This window comes from Dama dama, chromosome 9, assembly GCF_033118175.1.
Source record: "Dama dama isolate Ldn47 chromosome 9, ASM3311817v1, whole genome shotgun sequence".
Classification (NCBI taxonomy): Eukaryota; Metazoa; Chordata; class Mammalia; order Artiodactyla; family Cervidae; genus Dama; species Dama dama.
Genome location: NC_083689.1, coordinates 50237172 through 50258417, shown reverse-complemented (window position 1 = coordinate 50258417; position 21246 = coordinate 50237172). Strand labels below are relative to the sequence as shown.

The 21246-nt window shown below is 53.3% G+C and overlaps 1 protein-coding gene and 1 long non-coding RNA gene across 2 annotated transcripts in view; one reads left to right on the top strand and one right to left on the bottom strand.

Moving 5' to 3' along the window:
• TRPC7 (transient receptor potential cation channel subfamily C member 7) overlaps nt 1–1010 on the top strand; it is a 140562-nt gene extending 139552 nt beyond the window's left edge. The window contains exon 12 of the mRNA XM_061151351.1: nt 162–1010. Within this exon, the coding sequence (XP_061007334.1) occupies nt 162–331 (170 nt within the window). The 3' untranslated portion in view covers nt 332–1010. The remainder of the gene's footprint in view (nt 1–161) is intronic.
• Nucleotides 287–21169, bottom strand: LOC133062408 (uncharacterized). Its single transcript, XR_009694161.1, has 7 exons — nt 21038–21169; nt 20263–20513; nt 19104–19222; nt 18860–18958; nt 8885–17225; nt 1020–1115; nt 287–301 (listed from the first exon to the last, which is right to left on the bottom strand). It is a non-coding gene; the product is annotated as an uncharacterized LOC133062408 (long non-coding RNA).
• Between the last annotated feature and the right edge of the window lie 77 nt (nt 21170–21246).

Below are 21246 nucleotides of genomic sequence, written 5' to 3'. Positions count from 1 at the left end.
GTGGGATTTAGGTGGAAACAGACCTCCCGTCGCCTCACCTCCACCCTGGGGGGCTGGATCAGTAGCCTGACATTCTGCTGGAAGAAGGCAAGCCTCAAATGCCTCTAGGGTGAGCCCCTTCTGCAGGCTCATACTCACCGAAATTTCCTCTGTCCTTGCAGGCGAACTGAAGGAAATCAAGCAAGATATCTCCAGCCTGCGCTACGAGCTCCTTGAAGAGAAATCTCAAGCTACCGGAGAGCTGGCCGACCTCATCCAACAACTCAGTGAGAAGTTTGGGAAGAACTTAAACAAAGACCACCTGCGGGTGAACAAGGGCAAAGACATTTAGCAGCCTGCATCCATCGGCACCTGTGACTTCTACCAGCATTCCAAGGCCAGGTGGGATGCCCTGGCCACCAGCCCTGGTAGGGAGGGGTCCTGGCCCACTCCTCTAGGACTCTTAGGGGACCCACTGGCTCTGTCCTGACCAGCCTTGCTGGCATCTGCAGCCCAGTGGCCTGCCTGGACCCAGAATGATCGTGAATCTAGGCTGTTGGGTGAGAAACTCGACCACAGGAAGAATGGAGGAAGTGGCCCCCTGACACGTGGGGACACCTTCAGTCCAGTCATGGGGCATATGTCCCAATGGCCAGCGCAGGAAAAGGCCATCTCGGATGCACACTCGTGCCCTCCCACCGCACACAGACCGCCGTGCTGTCTGCGTGCAAGAAGACAAACCACCTCACCCCACACACCCCTGCTCACTCCCTCCCCTGACCCACACACCCAGAAGAACCGGGCGGTCACCTGTGATCTATTCTTAAGTGCCAGATGAGAACACAGATAGCCTACTAGCAAAATAGTTCTATTTGTTTATATTAAAAAAAAAAAAAAGTTTAAAAATCCTAAATCAAAAATTGTACTGTAGGTAGCACTGTTCAGAGAACAACAACAAAATCCAAATGATGTATTTTTACCTTTATGAAAATTATCTTGTATTTACTATTTTTACCTGAAATGGAAAGAAATAAAATTACCTCATAATAGCCCGGGGAGACTCTGGATGCACTGCCCTCCCGCTGTCTGGCGTCCTCTCTGGAGGCGGCCTTGGGCGTCCACAGAGCGAGGCTGCCCTGGAAGGAGAATGAGCAGGTGAGAGGGGGGCAATCCCAGGGGAGTCAGGCAGCCAGGAACCCCCACCGCCAAGCATCTCTTCCTGTCCCCAGACCTAGTGACCTCCAAGCTCGCCGAGGTCAGGAAGGAGACAAAGGAAGTGAGGAAAGTGGAACAATCTCCCCCACCCTACCTCTCATCCTCTCCCCTTGAGTGGCAGGGGAGGGGATCTGGGTGAAAGGAGCCCAAATCTTTCTAAAGGGACCTGATGTGTGTGTGTAAAGACAGTAGCCACCAGAGGGCGCCCCGGTCCTGAGCAACGCCCAGTCTGAGCTGGCTGGAGAAGATGCCGCTGGGCCGGAAGAATCACTTACTAATAACACCAGCTGGTTGTATTGAGTGAGCACTTGCTGAGTACCAGGCACTTGCTGAGGACTCTGCAGGCATCCGTCCTCTGAACCCTCACAACAACCCTATGAAGAGGAAGAGGATCAAGGTCTCAAATTCAGATGCCTTGCAGATACCCAGGGTGTGTGTATACGTGTGTGACTATGAATGTTTCCTATATGTATACGTATGAGGGGCCTGTGTTCTGTGATATGCAGTATATCTTCAGAGATAAATTGTTTACTTATTCCTGCTCTAAAAACAATGCAGACCAAATGGTGTGATAGAGAGAACTGAAATAGTTCCAGCATTGAGGTGTCAGGGAGAGGCTGTGACAAGCCAGACAGCCACAGCCTACCTCAAGTGGGCGTGGACACCCAGCCCAGCTAATTGTTGCCATAAGGAATAACAGGCCCAGTTTTGCTAAATCGTCCCCATTTCTAAGGGGCTGGGGGATGGGGGGAGAGAAAGGTTACATTTGTTGCACCTTGGCAGCCAACATGGGTGACTAGAGAAGCTGTCCTGAAATGTGACTCCAACCCAGGCCTTCCAGGCAAGAAAACCCTCAGCAAGAAGGATACACAGGCACCCAACAGGGACCAGGGTTATCTGTGTGTGCAGGGGCCCTTACAGACATAAACTCTGCTCCAGGAGTTTTCTACCTGGGGGCCATGTGAGGTCCGTGAATGGACTTCAAAGAACCTGCCAGTCCTGAAGTTCCCATCAAATCAGGAGCTTGTCTTTGTGATGTGTGTCGTTATGGAGAGAATACCTGAGGTTTTTCTCAAATGCTCATCCCTAGCCCTCAGAGCCTGCAGATGAGGACTGAATCCCTTCAGTAGAATTTCCCAAGTCCCCAGACAAGTACCAAGGATGGGGCATGTGTGTGTCCAGAGGAGGATACATAAATTACTCTTCCCACAAAGCACATCAGCCTCCCAACTGTGGGTACAAATGACCAACACTTTCAGGGACGATTTCCTTTCAGATACTGCGCGGATTGACTTCAAAATGCTAATCAACATTTTAAGATGCATTATGCAATTTCCCTATCTGCCTTCTACCAGCAACAGCCAGCAACCCCATTTTCAAATCCTGGGATGCCCTTTTCCTATCAAACCTAAGTCTCCAATGTGCCCCTTCGGGAGATAAAAGGAAAACAAGCCCCACTGAGTAATTGAAAACTGGGAAGGAAAACTAGCAGCACCCGTTAGGCTTTGGCTGCCACGTCTGGGGGTGATGGTAATCCAGGAACAGATTTGTGGCTGCCAGAGGAGAGGATTCAATGGACCCAACGGATTCGTAGGGGCGAGGGGTTGGGGGAGGGCCATCTCTTACATGGAAGGCTGTTGGGGAGGCCTGGGAACCAAGGGCTGGCGGAGCCATCAACCCGGAGCCAGGTGCAGGCGTGCAGTGGTTTTCCAGGCACTGACAACTTCCCTCACTTTCCCCCAGTTCCTTGGCTCCTATGGAGCTAGCCAGGCAGGAGAAGCAGCTCTTGGAAAAATGAAACAGGAGGCAGAAGAATGGAGTCTGAGAAGGGCACAGGGACAGAGAGGAGAAGAAAGAAACCAAAAGCCCCTAGACTCACCCTTCCCAAAGTGCCCGACCCGTCCCCGTGCAGCCCGCTGCACTTCCGTCAGTTGTGACTTCAGATTTCTGTGACTTTAGTGTATGCTTGTAACCTGAGCATGTGGGACTTGGGAGACGTAGCCCTGTCCAGGCTTCCGGGTAACCAGTGGTTAAGCAGCAAGTTCTCCAGCGACTTGTCACCATCTGATGGTTGCTAGTAGGACGTGACAGATCCTAGTAACATTTCCTGGGCAAAAACCCGCAATTAGTGTCCAAAGCTATTCCTGAAGGATGAGAGCTCACACACTTGAGAAAGCACAGCCGGCCCCCTCTGCCCATCACAGAGCATCTCCCCCCGTCCCACTGAGGCCCCGGAGATGAAAAACTGGCCAGTAGAGCTCAGGCCCGGGGAGACTCCCTAACACGGGTGTGACTCTGCAGAAGTTGCTCCTAGCAGCCCCGGGCTTGGGGAGCCCCTCACAAGACACCTTCAGGTCTGCTTGCCTGGGGGAGGCTGAGACACCTTGTCCCACTCGGTGTCTGGTTAAAAATAAGCAGCAGCCCCAGAGCCTGTCACTCCTCAAAGTGTTCATTAATGCTTATGTAAAGGGTAGAGCTCAGGCTCCTGGAGGCTGACAGGAGTTCTGATTCCACTGGGGCAGGGAGGCCACGCCCCGTTCTATGTTTATCCCATCTTGTCCCCTCATCCCTTGAAGGGTGAACTAGTAGATGGAAGGGACTCTAGGAGGAGCACCTGGATGTCAATCAGCCCAGGCTGCTTAACCAAAGAGCAAAGCCCCTTCCACCCTCCCTGCAGACACAGCAAGCTCCCCAGGTCCCCGGCCTCCTCCCTGCCTGGGAGCAGAGGCTGCCTCGCTGGCTCTTCCTGGAGAAATGCCCCAGCTTTCTCCCTCAGCTTCCCCACCACAGTCAAGCCACAGGGATGGCCCATGACCTGCATTTTAGGGAGAAAATGACAGGAGAAAAAAAAAGAAAGGTGTCCAGGGCTTGGGCTCCCAAAGGCCTGAGTCTTTAAAGAAAGGAGAGGATTGAAGGAAGAATAAAAAATTTGAAAGAAGTGGTATTTGAGGAGTCAGGACTCTTCCCCATCCAGAAGGGTCGTGAGAGGGACGGAGGGGAGGGTCTGAGAGCTGAGAGGCTGAGGCAGCTTGGCCCTGTCTGTGGAGGACAAGTTGGCCGTAGAGATGGGACCACAGCCGGAAGGCCATGTCCTTGCCCACCTGCCCCACCTGGGCATCCAGGGAGGCAAGAGGAGGAGGGGCAAGGACGGGGCTCCCCTGGGCAAGCAAGACAGGGAGGAGGGCACTCTCACTATAGTATGATTAAAAAGTGTGGATTCCACAGCCTCAGAGCATCTGCATCAGGTATAACTGGACCCAGCAGCCCATCAGCTGTGCTCGCTGACAGGGGAGGCCGTGGTCCCACGGCACTGATCCTACACATCCCCAGGCCAATGGTCTGCCTATCCCTGCAGTGCACTGGAGAAGCAGAAGGCCAAAGAAGCCCTCATATATCCAAAGACAAGCATGCCAGGACCCATTCAGGCGTCTGGGTGCAGACTCAGCACTCACAGTACACGCAGCTTCTAACTGAGCCCCTTCCACATAATCACCTCCAGGGCCCCATGTGCTGGCGGGTAAGGGTGAGGAAGAGGGGCAGGCAGATGCAGGGTAGGGGAGGGCAGGGTCATGCAGGCTTCGTACTGGCTGTGACCCCCTCTTTGGCTGGAAGCAGATCTCACCCTAACCTCAACCCAACCCACCAGAGGACCCCGTGCCCCTGAATCCAAAACAGCCCTGAGCAAGGCGATCACATGCCTGCCCTGAGATGGCTATCCGTGTGCACACTGGGAAGGAGAGCTCCTTTTTCCCAGTAAGGTTGCTGAACAGGAGAATGTGAATCTGGGACTCCGGTAGACACTTCTCCCCCCACACAGAGACAGGCTGTCTGCCGGCAAGGCCAGAGATGAGAAATTAAGGAGATGGAAGAAGCAGAGGTCAGAGGGAGGTGGGAGAGAAGAGAAAAAAAGAGGGAAGGGAAGAGAGGAAAGGTGGAGAGTGGAGCTGTGCCACATTCTCGCCCTGATGCCCTCTTCCTGTAGCTTTTCCGACACCTGGGGGCCTGTTCCAGGAGCCTTCTCAGCTTTGTGCATGGGTGGTTAGTCGCTCAGTCATGTCCAACTCTCTGCGACTTTATGGACTGTAACTCTCTAGGCTCCTCTGTCCATGAGATTCTCTGTGGAAGAATACTAGAGTGGGTTGCCATTTCCTACTCTAGGGGCTCTTCCCGACCCAGGGATCCAACCTGGGTCTCTTGCATTACAGGTAGACACTTTACCACCTGAGCCCTTTGGTGCCGTATATAGTCCCATTTTTGTTGAGGCCAGTTTGCATTGGGTTTCTGGGTGTTATTTACATCCTCAGAATCCTGATAAACACAGAAAGAACTCTAGTATGTAGTTGTCCCACCCTCCCCCCAGGGCTGTTTTGCAATTCTGCAGTTAGAGGAGCAAGGGCCAGAAACTACCAGGATTGTTTCTGTTGAGACTCTGTGAGGCTCTGGACAGTGGGTGATGGCATCAGGTTGGCTAAACTCTTCAAGAGTGAAACCCCAAGACGCTGGACCTACTGGCTGCTCTGGTGACCAGGAGATGGGTGCAACTCAGGACTGGGAGAGGACCCATTTCTCTGCTCTGCCCAGGCTTCACTCTGGAAGGATCCAGAATTGATACCCTGGGCACTTCTGTGGTGGACAGTGGCCCCAGTGGGGCGCCTCTCAACAGCTTTGCCAGAAGTGCATAGTGGGGAGGCCAAGAGGGGAGGGCAAAGCAGAAAGGGAGACAAGGGAGAAGAGATGGTGACTACAGTTATCACCCTTGTCTAGGAGGCAGTTACCACTCAGGCCCGCAAATAACCAGCAAACAGTTTGAGGATGACCAATTTGTAGCTGACGAGGTTCCTGCTGTAAATAGGAAATGTAGCTTTATTTGTAGGTACAGGCTGGTGAAGTGGACACTCAAATGACATAGGCATCAATACCACTGAATATTGGATGTGGGGGACCGGCCCTGCTTTCAGTGAGCTTAGATCATGGAGAGTAGCATGAAGCCCAGCATCTGTACCGGTGAGATCTTTTGGACCGGTGGTGCCAGGGGAGCAGTGGCCACCCCAGACCCCAGCTGGGTCAGTCTCCTTAAGGGAGGAAGTAACTCCTGATCATTTCAGTGAGAGAACAGAGCAGAGCCGCAGGGTTTCATTCTCAGCTCGAATCAATCACAAGACAGCCACTCCAGCAAAGTAGAGTCTCTGGTGGCTCCCCAGCCTGCCAAACTAAATTAGAAGCCCCCAAATCCTGTGCAGCCTGGCTGAAGGTGAATATTCTGGGGGAAACACACACACACACACACACACACACACCTAGTTGCTTTTTCAGACGCGTCTTCACGTAAAGGCGCTCCCAGCATCATCACTGTCTGTCACCAGCACCGTGAACAGAATATGCATTTGGGGCCTCGGCAAAGGCCCTGGGTCTGGGGGCCAGAGTGTCTTGTGACGACCCCCTCCACTTCTGAGCCTCCAGGTCCCCGGGCACCAGCTCAGAGCTGAACGACTCCCACCGTGCTGAGGCTGCAAGGGGAAGGTTGGCACGGATCAGTATTCTAGTCACTCTGGACACATCCTCAGTTTTTCTCCCAAAGGGTAGAAATGCCATTTTGCTGATTCTTAAAGACCTTCCCATCTGTCCTCTCCCTGCATACATATGACATGAAAGAGTCAGCCTGAGGTGAAACAGAAGGGACCTCTTCCAGAAAACAGAGCTGCTGGTTTAAGACAAAAGCACAGAAAATGAGGAAACCAAGGGAGCGCTCAGCCCCTACACAGCCCCGGTACGCGTCTACCCACAGGGTTCCGGCCAGACACCTACAACTCTGAAGTGACCCAAGGCATGCCAAGACCTCCACTGGTCATCCCTGAGGCCCACCACTCAGTCAGAGACATGATGAGAGGTATCTGGAGGGGAGAATGGTCTGGGCCCAAGCCCCTAGTACTCTGGCCAGAGGAGGCAGAGGCAGAGCCCCACGCATACTGCCACATGGGTCCCCTGGCAGTGGAGACCTGAGGCAACACAAGCAGATGTGGAGAGCGACCGTGTGTCTGGCTCCATCTTCATGGCGCCTGGGAACCTGTGCTGGGCTCCCAGAGGCCCCTCTGTAGGCTACACCCAGAAAGAGGCCACGTGTGTGAAGCTGCGCTACTGCAGCGGGGAAGGTTCCGAGACACTGCTTACCTGCCAGGCCTCTGAAGCTCCTCCCTGCAGGCTGTGGTCGCCCAGGGACAGAAGATACCGTTGACACAGACCACAGGAGCGGGAGTCCGTAACCTCCCCCAAGTCACACCCCAGGCCTCCAAGCCCAGCAGCACTGATGCCGGTGGAAAGAGGGCAGGTGAACCCAGGCCTGGCTGCTGCCCTGCTCCACCACGTATTGGGGTGACTTCCCAAGAAAGAAAGTGAGGTTGTGGAGAATGAGCAATCAGGGCCCCCAGGACACACGCCTCTGGGGACGCCTGCCTTTCCTTACCTGCCTCCCGTGTGGACGCCAGGCTTGGTCCTGTGACTCGGGGCAGCCAGTTCCACCCCAGCCGTGGCTCCATAAGCCCGTGCTCACAGGTTTGCCCTCGCAGAGAAGCTCGGCTGCACAGCTCAGAAGCCCAGAGAACAAGAGGCCTCTGGGCCTCTCCACTGGGGTCAAGCGCCCAGCTGGAGGGGAGGGGGTCAGCCCCGGGGAGCAGAACCGCCCAGCTGAAGCCTGTCAACCACAGAATCACGGGAAACAATAAAGTGTTGCCTTACGACTCTGAGTTTTGAGACGGCGTCTCACCCAAGCAACAGATAACTCAGAGGTACTGCAGCCTGGACCCCTCACCAGAGGAGAGGAACCGTACCCATCCATCTCAAGAGGATGACTTACTCCTGGGGCCTCAGTAAACCGCCCAAGAATGAAAGTCAGCAGGTGTTAATGAAGCCACAGCAAGGATTCCCAACTACCAGGATTACTTTTGCCCCTCCTGGGATGAAATCCTGTTTCTATCCACCAATAGAAAACCTAGAAAACAGCCCTGGCCATCTTGAGGAAGGAGGCAGGCTTTGCTGAACAAGCTGAATGCAGCCACTCAACAAAGCCAAGCCTTCAGCTGGGAGCAGTTAAGTAGATTTGTGAGATTTTTAATAAGTGTGGTGGCCTGTGCAGAGGAAATGTCACAAGGCAGTCAGTGAATCATTGCCTAGTGGGCATAGATAACTCTGCCTTTGATTCCCAATCTTATAGCTCTCAGAGCACTTTCACATCCCTGGTCTCACTTAATTAAAACAACAATCCAGCCAGGTGGGCAGGGCAGGATTTGTTACCCTATTTGCTTAGAAAGAGCTTATGTAATGCAAGGGCCCCCTTGAGTGGAAGTTTAACCGCAGGGGGGCCCCGAGCCCAGTGAATGGGACTGGGTACAGAGTGGGTGCCCATGAACACAGGTGAATGGGAGGGGCGCCCTTCAGCTGGACAACGCGTGTGGAAGCCCTGTCCTTGGAGGCAGCCTGGGGTGGGAAGGACACAATTTGCAGGGCATTTCTCAGTGCAGTTCTAGGACCCCTGCCTCAGCATCCCCCAGGATACTCGCTGATAATGTAGATGGACAGACAGGGAGTGGAGCCTAGGAATCTGTATTTTAAGATGCTCCTGGGTGACTCTGATGGCCGAGTGTGAAGGACACTGTCACAGAAATCCCCTTGCCAGACAACATGGTTATCAAGTTACCTGAATGATGGGCAGTAGGAATGGGGCCGGGACACATGATCCAGTGTTCTTGCTAGCTCTCTGGTCTGCACCAAGGAGGCGGGGCTGATCCAGCTTTGGAAGATGTGTAAGATTTGGACATGTAGAGAAGATGGGGGATAAAACATTGCAGGCACTAAGAAAAAGAGTAGGGATGAGGAACTCAACACCACTCTATCTTCTGCTGCATAACCATTATTAAACAGCATTATTACAAAGTGAAAACTCAATCAAGGGACCAGAAACACTGACAAGGGATGGAGTAATAACCTTCTCCAGGGATGGCCTCATTTGGATTTGGTCTCCAGTTTCCTGGAAGTGAGGAAACGTCATGCTTGCACAGGGCCACAGGCAGGGTCCCTTCCCTTTCTGTCCTGGGACGTCAGGGTCCACCCGGTATAAGAGAGCAGAACTCTGAGCTCACAACCCGCCCCAGTGAGGACAGCAAGCTTCCTGGATGTCCTGGCATTGGACCACCTGAGACGGACGCCTCATCGTGCCATCTCTGCCATCCCTATGTAGGCAGTTTCTGCCAACAGAGGACAGGGAGAAAGCTCCAAGCTCCCACCAGGCTGAGCAAGTCAGCTGGGGGGTGGGCATTCCTCTTCCTACCACAACTAATGACGGGCAGGAAGGAAGAGAGGGGAAGGACACAGGGCTGAGATCCATCTTTTATTTTTATCACCCTTTCTGACTCTTCGTGATAGAATCTGAGCCACTTCCGTTGTGTATCAGGAGGCAATGTGATGTTTAAGTGCACTCGTAATTAGACCCAGGTAATTCGCTCTTTAATAATCAGCATGTTTCGCCCTCCAGCTCACTAAGCCACCCCCTCTCCTGCCTCCGTTCTATTTTCATCCACGCCCCCCTCCCAGGCGGGGATGCCTTAACCGGCCCCACTGGCTTGTCATCATCTCCCTTTCTCTTGAAGTGGCCTGATTGGCCTGCGTGGGCCTTTTCTGCCTGCAGTTTCAGAGTGAGACTCTGAGCAAGGGCTTGGAGGGGCCTGAGGAGCAGATTTTTGGGACAGAGTGCTACTTGGGAGCTTGGACAGTGCAGAGGCCCAGCCCACACTGTCTGGCTCAGCAGAGCTCAGCCTGAACCTGCCTAGGGGATGGAGAGACAGTCTCTCCGAGGCAGAAAAATGCGGAGAGCATCTCTCCCCCCACATCCCTGGCCGCTACCCTCTTAAATGGTTGCAGAGAGGACGGAAAAGTGTCCTTGGTGGTGATATCATCAGTGTCATCATGACTCTAGGACTCCTGACTAGAACCACTGCCTTCCTAGACTCCAGCCCCACCTTCAGCCACTGTCTACCAGGCCCAGGCAAGGAGGGGAGGTCAGACGGGTGGAAGTAAGCATGATGGATGAGGCACTTAAGGAATGAGAACCCCAGAGAAGAGAGAGAGGGAAAAAAGCAAGTTAGTGTTTTCAAAAAAATTATTATTCTCATTTAAAAAGCAAACACGGTCACTGGAGAAATTTTCAAAGCTGCAGCACTCAAAAAGAGGAAAATGAAAATTGCCCTTAGTCCTACCATGGAGAGATCATTATTAGGAGGTATTTACTTATGATTTTCTTTGCATAGTCTATCATTCTTAATCCACAAACTCAAGTGGGTTAGAATGTCATGCTATTTTCCCATTAGTTGATCTCTGCGAGGCTCTGTCCCCTGAAGTGACAGAAGTCTCAGTCCTGAGTCCCCACACCTACGGTCCTGGCGCTCAGTTCTGCAGCTGAAGGTGGGTGGTCCTCTGTCCACCGCCACCGTTCTCTCTGCTTCTGAAAGGTCAGTCCTGCAAGTCCCTGCTCCACAGACCCTCATTCCCATCCAAAAGCCGGCCTCAGATACCTCCTGCCACTCTCGTGGCCTTCTCAGAGCATGGGCACGCAAGCCCTCCTTCAGTCTCCAAACCACTGCGGAGCCGGAGGAAGTGAGCTGTGCCCCACACTCCACCCCCGGCTCCTCCACAGGGTGCTAAGGTGAGCTCTCAGGAGCCATTCTGCTGCCTCACTCCCGGTGGGGCTGGGGAGCCGTCCGCATCCTGGGGCCTCTGCCTCTTCCCTAGAGCTCTACCTAAGAAAGCTATCTGGTCTCTCCCTCTGCTCCCCAAAACTATCTGGGTTTCTGTTCTCTGTTCCAAAGCAGAGTGGCCCCGTGCCCCCTCCCAGGGACCCACCAAACATCTAAGCACCTCATCTCCCCACCAGCTCTGCTCGCCTCACCTCTGACCAGACCCTGCCCCAAGATCAAGGAGATCTCTCAATTTCAGGGATGGGGAAATCTGCCTTTGCACAGGAATACCCCATATGGCAGAGCAGTGTGTGTGTGTATGTGTGTGGCCTGCTGCGGGTGAGGGCTCTCTCAGAGGCTAAAATCTGCCCTTGCCCTGCCAAGAAGAAAGACACCTCTTTACAGTTCACCCAAAGGCACCATGCGTGCTGGCCCCAGCCTTCCCCTTCCTCATCATGTCTTACTCCAAACCTAACCAGGCCTCGACTTCTGAAACCCAAAAGCCGATCATTTGATTCCTTTGTTAAATCTGTCAAGCACTCCCTGAGGCAGTTCATGTTGGACAGTCTGACTGCCATCTGCCTCACAAGGATCACCGGTGTCAGGACACGCAGGGGGGCGCCTTGGTCAGCGCTTGAGGACATCTCTCTCTCTCCCACACACACACACACACACAAACACACATGCGCGTGCACCCACACACACACTCCCAGCTCCAAAGGCTAGATTCAGATCTCTGGGGTTGAGGCCAGGACCTGCATTTTTAAAGCTCCCAGGTGATTCAGAAGGGTTTGGGGAGAAGGGGTACCATGAGGAGAAATAGAGTGGGTCTCTCGAGAACACCACCGCACAGCTCAGCAATGCTTATGGGCGGCGCGGGACACTGCCAGTCTTGCCTGGGCGGATGAACTCGAGACCCAGCCAGGCTGGACAGGGGACTGGCGTATCTCAAGTGCCCTTAACACTCCCATGCATCTTCCTGTTTTCTCTCTTTGGTTCCAGTTGAGAAAACCCACTCAACACTGTATCTTGGGGGGTGTCATTTTCAAAGGCTTTCTCAAAGAGGGGCCAGATGATGCCCAGTCATCCAGCCCACGTCTCCCATCTCGCAGAGAGCCCGCAGGCTGCCTCCTTAAGGAGTGGTGGGAGAAGCCCCTTCCCCAGGAGCACTGGGGTATAGGGACCACACATGACTCCCTAGGAGAAACCTTCCCAGATGGAGACCCCCTAACTTCTGACCTGGGAGCCTGAGCCCCAGGGAAGGAACAGGTCAAATTTCTTGCGCCTCAGCATCAAATGGCAATGCTAATGTAGTTTCTAATTTAGGTTTTAAAATGCCACTTAAAGGACAGCGTCAGTTCTCTCACTTAAAACTTTTTTTTAAAATAATCACATTTCCTCATGAATCAGGCGATGGACATATTCATCCCTCCCTCGCCGTCAAGGACATTCTCTCAGATTTCTTCCTGACCAATGTGCTGTTTCTTCAGGCAGGGGCCCTTTCTCTGGCCTGACCCCACATCCTTGGTTCCTTCTGCCCATAGTCTCTGACCAGAATCTTGGACAAGATGACACCGCCCAGAGGTGGAAGGACAGGGGAGAAATGAAAGCCATCTCCCACATCCCCTGGGTCCTGCCTGAGGGGCAGCTGTAGAACGGGAGTGACTGGCGGTAGGGAGGGACTTTTCCAAAATTAAGATAACTGGGATCCCCAGGACTTTCATGAGAGAGAAACCTAGTTGTTTTTTTTGTTTTGTTTTGTTAAAACTTTGGAAGAAAAAAATGAAAACATAATTATCTTTTATGGAAATTAGGAATAATCTTTTAGAAATAATTTTCTAATTATTTCTGAAAGAGTACTCTTCAAAATTGTGTAAACCTGGATTTTCTGCCTCATTCTAGTCAGGGATGGAAAAAGTTGTCAGAGGATGTCTCTTCTTTCCCACCTCCTGTCAGCTTAAGAAGTGGCTTCAGGATCTGTGTCCATGAAGACAGGGTCTGTGGGAAGCCCGGACCAGCTGCCAGGGTCCCGCCACCATGGAAGAGTCTCCTCTAGAAGAGAACCAGGTCTGCAGCCTGGCCCTTGAGATGGGAGGGTAGTAGGGAGGCATGCCTGTCCACGCAGAGCTGGGACTCAACCCCTAAGAGGACAGTCAGCCCCTCAGTGCCCACCTGGGACCCCAGCTCTGGAGCAGAATCTGGAGGCACAGTGAGCTGAAGCTCCCCAGCCCCAGCCCAGCCTCCCTGCAGGTTGCCCAGGAGGCTTACTCTGGGGAAGCCGAGAAAAGGATATACTGATGATAGGAGTTGGAGACATGCCTCCCTGCAGGCCCCAAACCCAGAGTTTCTTGCTGACTCAGACCAAGTCTTTCTAGCTAGTGCTGCCCTCGGCCATGGGTGGGGTTACAGATCACCTGAGCCATCCCTTATACCTTCCAGGCAAAGGCTCAGCCACACCTGAACCCTAAGGTTATGCCTAATGACCCTTCCCAGTTCTTCTTAGTGGTAAATCCCCTGCCCCTACTGTTGCCCACACCCTATACCAGGTATCTGAGACAGAGTTGGAAGCAGGACCAGCCTTCAGCTCACAGATCTGGGTCTGTGAACAAGCAGAGACCCCTTCCCACCCTCTCAAATGTGCTGCAGCCAAAATAGGCATCTAGCTCATCAAGACCCCCAGCTGTGCCACAACTTCTGGTCAGGCCCTCATCTGAGCCTTAAAGGGCTTTGGGTAGGAAAAATAATGGAGTCTGGCAATCAAGAATGTTCTAGAGCAACCAGTCAGACCGAAAGGAGGAACTTAATGCAAGCCCATGACATGCTGATGTCTGGATGTTCCAACCTGTCAACATCAATGTCATGTCAAACCCCTGGGAGGGGCTGGGAGAAGAGTGAAATTCTAAATTGTTACTGTTTGCCAACTGGTTTTATTCCAGGATGACTTTCACTGTCTCCTTTACCCTTGTCTGTATTTTCTCAGTAATGCCCAAATACTACTTTTACAACCAGAATAAAAATTAAGGGGAATGAGTTTTATTTCAAAAAGCTCAGTAGGAGCCACTGTACGTCACTGACTCAGGCAAGATCTAAGGATAACGGGTCGCCTCTGGCAAGGGACACATTCAGGATGGCTTCAGCTGGGTTTACCATGAGGCTATGAAGCTTAAGCTTCAGGCCCCCGCCCAGCTCATGCTGACCTGTTGTGTGTTTATAAAGTTTGCAAAAGCGACAGCTAAGACTATTGTTTTCCCCTCCAAATTCCCCAGTTACATTTTTCCTCGGGTGGTGTGGTGCTGAAGAAACCATGGAAATTTGGGTGATCCAGCCAAGAGGAGGCTGAATTAGAAATACATTTCCTCCAAGTGTTAGCGCATGTAACTAAGGGGTTGCCAGTTACTTTGGAAGCAAGGTACTGTCAGCCCTCTCCACTGGGGATCTCAGGAACACTCCCACCGCCTCAGCTCACTGGAGTCTAGACCCAAAGGTGCAGGATCAGAGAGGGGACCCTGTATGGAGCTGTCACCCCACACCAGGTACCAAGGAATGTGAGGATGGAAGGGTATGGCCCCAGAAGCCAGTCTGGATTGTTTTCTTGTATTTTTAGATCTTGGTCAGCTTTTTAAAATTTCTTTTGATTCAGTTTCTCATTCTAAATAAATATTTACTTTAAAATCTAATTTTGTGCTGTTGTTCTCAGAGAGGGCCCCTAAGATGTAACAGCTGCAGGCTCCACAAAACCTGGATCTGCCCCTAAGGATGGACCACAGAAGATAGCATGGGGTAGTAGGAACTCCTGTGGAAACTAGACAGAGACAACTGTTGTCCAAAGACAACTAGAGAGAAAAGATCCTGCCACAATAGGCTGCCCAGGACATGCATAAACTGATACCAAAAACCACACAAAGCACTGGCTTCAAGGGGGTCTGGCTGAGACCCTGGGCTCTGACCTTGGCCCAGACTCGGAGGGTGTAACTCTCATCCTTGGAAGACTGAATCTGAGGCACCCATCAAAGCCATCAGAAAACAGCTGGAGGCTGCCTGGTCTCACCCACCCAGGAGAAAGCCCGGAGGGAAAGAGTTAGCTAGGGCTGGGGGTTAGGCAGGGGTCTTCCAAGGAGAGATGAGTCTGCTGTGGACTTCAACCCTGGCAGCTGCCCCTTCCTCCAGGCCTCAGGAGCCCTGTGTAAAGGGTCACCAGCCCCAGCCCCAGACAGATGACCCTTTAACCATCCTCTGAGCCCAGCGCTGCGCACACATCTGCACACATCTTGCCTGAAGGGGCTCTTCTGACAATGCTCCCCACCACCACCGCCCCACTGGCCTGGATGAGACATTTTTAGTTAGAGGTGCTTCTTACCAAGTCCTTCCTTCCCCCTCTCCTCTTAGAGGTGTCAGACCTGCACTGATACCTAAAGCTCTTCCAGCAACTCCAGCTCCCATGCCTTTTCTCCATCACAGGCATTTCTACCCATAAATCTCTTGCACGTGCTTCTCAGAGGATCCGAACTGACCCAGGACCAAAATCAATGTTTCTTCTTGCCATCATCAGAATAATTAAAGGTGATTACAAGACAGTAATTTTTGCATCGTGTGATTCAATGCTGTTTAATACCACACCCCTGTGCTATCTAACATAATCCTGCACCCCACTTGACGAGTGCGTCCTAAACCTTAGGACATGCGATTAAAAAGCAGCCAGCCCTTCCTGACCGAGTTCGTTTGCCCTGGCCTCACCAAGTTCCAGACCCGTCCATGAAGTAGTTCTCCAACGTGCCACAGGTGGGGTGGGTTGGGGTGCCTCTTCATTAACTGAACATACACCCACCCAGCCTTGCTGCCTGTCACAACTTCTGGGCCCCAGTGTCCCTCCAAGTGTAACCTCACAGGCCAAGTACCCCATGCCATGATACCGGAACAGGGACCATGGGACCCCACCAGCCCAGGTGTCCCTGAGTCTGGTTACTGATTTCAAACAACAGTCTTGTCCCTCTCGGCATATGCTGGCTCCAACTTGGCTTCAGCCTGCTTCCCATCCTTGACCAGAGCAGTGGTCTTTCCTTAGCATGCAGTGACCCAACTGGTGACTCCACCCAACATCCAGCTAGGCCAGGCAGCAGCAGGAGTTCAGTTTCACCTTCAGGCAAACCCCTGACCTTCCCAGAGGAGTCTAGGTGATGGGGCCCCAGGGATGGCAACATGTCCCAGTAACCTGCAAGTCTTATGTCACTGGAACCCGCTTGGCTGGAGGCTACCCAGGGACCCAGAAAGGCAGGTGAGGTCACATGTCACTGAGACCAAAGAGAAGGATGTTGAGGCACCAACCAGTGCTGCTGCCACTAAGTCACTTCGTCATGTCCGACTCTGTGCGACCCCAGAGACGGCAGCCCACCAGGCTCCCCCGTCCCTGGGATTCTCCAGGCAAGAACACTGGAGTGGTTTGCCATTTCCTTCTCCAATGCATGAAAGTGAAAAGTGAAAGTGAAGTCACTTAGTCATGTCCGACTCCTAGCGACCGCATGGACTGCAGCCTACCAGACTCCTCCATCCATGGGATTTTCCAGGCAAGAGTACTGGAGAGCGGAGCCAGTGCCTTCTCCGACTAACCAGTGAGGCTGTCCAAAAAACATCCAGAGACATCCCACCACCAGAGTCAGAGACAGCACCCCCAGCCTGCACGTCAGGTCCCAGGCAGCCCAGGGATTGCTTCACTGACTCTCCATCCCACCCTCTGATCCTGAGAGACTGGCAGGCCCGTGGGACCAGAGGACAGAGGTAGAGATGCCCTTTTCTGGGATCCGATCCCTTCAGTGAGCTCTCTCCTTCCAGAGTCATCTCTCCCTCATTCCCCATCCTTTCTCCAGTTTTCCCGCTCCACAAACCAGACTGCAAGCCCTCACAAGGCCTGACCTGACCATTCTCCAAGCCCACTGCTGCCTGTTTCCATTGGGAAAAATCACTTCATTTCAGAGCTTGGGCTTGGCCTACTTGTTATTTAGTTCCTAAAATGGACGTTCTAAAAAGCAACCTCAGTTACCAACCACAACAGTTGCCAAAGTCATCTCAAAAACAAAACCAAAACAGCAAAACCAAACGTTGCCGGGGTGATAGTTAGAATTAGAGGTCTGTGAGCAACAGCTTCACCAGCATTCACGGAGGATGCGGAGGCCAGTCCACAGCAGTTGAATACACGCAGTATTCACAGGGAGACCCACACCGGCAGCAATGAACTCCAACTTAAGACGGCAACATTTCAGCCTTGATCTTCACCCCAGCCTCTTGGTGATGCTGAGTGCTTTAATAATAATTCGCCTAGCAAGAGGAAGAAAAAAAAGACAGCTTCACCAGGCACAGAGGGCCGGAGAGGCACAGTTTATGAAATCCTGGGGCTGCAATGCTTTGCATTCTCCCCAGTTTCCATTAAACAGCTAGCAAATAGCCCCAGCGCGGCAGGAAAGGCACCATCGCCTCTTGGTCTCTTGGCAGACAGGCCAGCGGGGAGGGAGCCTGTGTCCCTCAGTGACCACATAATGGGGAAGAGGTCCTGCCGGGGTCCCAGCCCTGCGGCCTCTGCCTGTCAAAGCCTACTTCCGAGCCCCTTCGTAATCTTTCCCGACTTAGATGTATGGGTACACACAAAGCTCCCTAATGGAAGGTCGCTCTGGCCTGTGTAAAAAGCTGTGTAAACTTCACCTCTGCATTTACCCAGCACCAGTCTTGTTTCATTTCCTGCTGGGGAATATTCAGGGAACCTGACCGCCCTCCCAGGGCTCTGAGCAACTTTCCAAAAAGAAACAGTGCCCACTTTTGGACCAAAGGACCCCCCCTCCCCACCCAAAAGGGCAAAAGACCTCCTCCAACTTTACCAAAAGGAAAGGCAGTTTGACCATACCCTCTTTGCTAAGTTTCTCAGTAGAAAAAGCAGCTTAAGACTGAGTGGGGACTTCCCTGGGGACTCAGTTGTAAAGAATCTGCCTGTCAGTGCAGGAGACATGGGTTTGATTCCTGAGATGGGAAGATCCCACATGCCACAGAACAACAAAGCCCTCCACCACAACTACTACCGAGCCTGTGCTCTAGAGCCTGGGAGCAGCGACTACCGAGGCCGAGTGCTGCAACCACTGAAGCGCAGGCGACCAGAGAAGCCACCGCAGTGAGAAGCCTGTACACCACAACTAGAGGGTGGTTCCAACTCTCTGCAGCTAGAGAAAAACCCGTGCAGCAGTGAAGACCCAGCACAGCCAAAAATAAATAAATACAATTATTAAAACAAAATGAGTACAGACTCTAAGTCCATTAAAAAAAAAAAAAAAAAAAAACTGAGTGGATGAGCTCAAGCTGCCAAGTCTGAGGCTCCTTGGCGCCCAGACCCAGCCATGTGACCTTGGAAGGTGACACCGCTTCTCGAGGTTGCAGCCTGCTCCTTGGAGAAATGGAGGTGCTAGCATGTCCATCTCACAGGTTGCTGTGAGGAGCAAGTGCTTGGCCTGGGGAAAGAGGAGGTCTGTGAACCATGGCTGCTGGGACTGGTCTAAATCGGAGGTGGCCCACAGTCCTGGTTCAGTGTGTGGACACAGAAGCCCACTGTCCAGGTTCAAGTCCCAGCTCCTCCAATCACAGGCTGCAAGGCCTTGCATGTGTTACTTCTGCAAAATGCAATATGATGATGAAAAGCCCCAGCTCTGAGGACAAATGAGCATTTCTAGAGATTTCTCGGCTCCTACCATAAGCAATGGAGCCGTGGGAACTCTCTATCCACACCAAACCCTCTTGCAGACACCCCCTGCTCTGTGCTCACTTCTTGGGGGAACACAGCACTACTTCAGAGCCAGAAATCACCTACCATAAACCCTTATTTTATATACAGGACAGAGGCCTGTCCCTGATTCTGCTGAGGCCCTCCCAACTAAGCCACCCAGCCTTCCCACCACTGCCTAGTGTCTTACCTGACCTTGGGGGCAGAGCAGAGAGGACGCGGGGTCAGCAGGGCCACCATGATTCCCCAAACACATGAAGGAAATTCCAGGCCAAACCACAAATTGAGGCTACAAAGCAAAAACATTTCGATGTTTTCCTTCATTGTATATATTTCAGATGGGCACAATCTTTAATGAAAAAGAATTTATTAATATTCAACTAAAAATAATTTTGTTATACCTTAAAAAGCAAGCAAAGAACCCAGGGACTTACCGACAGCAGGGGCTTCACCTGGATAAACCCCTCTCTGTTAATCCACACGCTGACTCTCCCCGTGGCTGACAGTGGCCCTGAGGAGGCTTGTCCAGGTTTCACATATGATCCCTAGGATCCTGCTGGCCGAATAGAATGCTGTCTCAAATAGCTCAGGCCTTCAGAGAAAGGGACTCTGCCCCTCTCCTGAGTAGCCCACATCCACGGCTGCTGCACACTGTTATGTGGAGGCTGCCCTGTGCTAACATGAACAAAGTCTTGCCCCTCTCAGAGCCAGCTTTCCCATCTGGAAAATGAGAAGTTGGGCTAAGCAGAAGCCAGGCACAGCGGCTTGAAGTCCTATGCCCTTGGAGCACTCTGGGCAGTGCCCCAGGACCGTAATGGGCAGATGGGATCATGCTGAGTCCCGCCAGTTTCCACTCCTCCCCACGCCACACACAATCCCCCTCTGCGCCCAGGGAAGCACCCCACAGGCCCATCTATGCAACTATAGGCAAACACTGAAGAGGGGCACTGGAGCTGCATCTCACAGAGCAAGCAGTCAGACTCTCTGTAGGGTCAGGGCTTAGGCTCACAAATTTTCATGTTAGGCAAAGAGCTTGCAGAGGTGTTTCTCCTGAGCTGAGCTGGGCTTTAAGGGAATGAGTGCTGGCCAAGGGCAGCCTTGCACACCTTACTAGTTCTTGTTAATTAAGCCTGTGGGCAGGTGTGAGGTGCAGCTGGGGAGAGGGGAATAATAAACTCATCTTCCCACCGGTTCCTGCAGCCAGCTCTCACCAAGCTCTCCCATGTCCCGTACCCCTTGATGGGGGAAGAAGGTATGGGGGAGACAGAGCTGTGCCCTTGGCTCACCCTGTGGGGGTCTCAGAGCTGGGGTTCAGGTGAGAAGTGAGATGCCTGGGTGCGAAAGCGAAGGAAGCACCATCACCCCTGGCTGGTAAGGGAGTGCCTCCTTCAGAATCTTGGGGGCAAGTGCCTCCTTCCGTTCCGCGCCAGACCATGACAGCCCAGGGCAGTCAGTGCTTCTGAAGAACCCAGGGGCCATGGTGGCTGGTGCTGGTTCCCATTCTAATCTGGGAGGCTTGGAAAACTTCCAAAGGAGGTGAACAGTGTGGGCTTCTGGAAAGGGGACACCCCCTTGGTCCTGCTGACCCCTCACCTCTGTCCTGGCCAGCAAGCGTTTGCCAGGGCTGCTACAGGCAGGTGGGCCACATCTCCCTCCGGCCCTCTGTGTCAGAACACTGCAGCTCAGGTGCGCTGAAAAGGTGAGCTCACAGGTGCCCTCCACTGCGGAGGAGCGCGTCCCCAGGAAGCAGCCTGAGCTCCTCTGGGACCCTCTGCCCTTGCGCTCAGCCTCTTGGGCCTCCCAGAACTACTCAGTCTTGGGGCTCGGAGCCAGCCGGGCTGTGCCTGGAGGGAGAATGTCCATGAGAAGGACGAGAGAGAGAATCGGTTTGCTGTCCATCTTGTCTGTTTTGCGTGGCTCTGTTCATAGGTCTGTAATCGGCTCTTCATCCATCTGTCTTTCCGTGACCCTGTGTTTTTCCTCCCTCCCTTCCTGTGTGTCCCTCCTTCCGTGAGTGATGTGAGGCCGGGCCGGGGGCAGGCGCAGCCCTGTCCTCTCTCGCTCTCATTGGTTCGCAGCCGCTCCCCGGGGACAATCGCCACCAGACCCGCCCCCCACCGCCCGGGACCGGAGCTCGGGGGGCCGCCTCGGAGCTCAGTCTCCTGCTCTCGACTGGAGCGCAGCAGCTGGAGCCAGCGGGGACAGGCTCGCCGCACACCAGGTGTCTCTGCGGGGATTCAAGGCTGCAGAACTGCTCTGAGACTCGGCAGCGGGAGGCCGCGGGGGACTCCCGGACTGAGCCCTCGGTGCACTGGTGTCTGGAGGTGCAGAGCAGGAACCCCGCGCTGCGGCCGCACGCACCACTCACCTCGCTCCGCCGCCGCCGTAGCCCAGGGGTGTCCTGGAGCCCGGAGCTCGCCGGAGCTGGGGTCTGAACTGAAAGGACGGCCGTAAACCCAGGTGACCGATTCAGGACCGTGGGTGGCGACGGTGACAGACCTGAAAAGTCCGGGGATCGCGGGTGCCGAGCCGTCCAGCTCGGAGCGCTGGGGTCCACCACCCCGCGGAGAGGGCAAC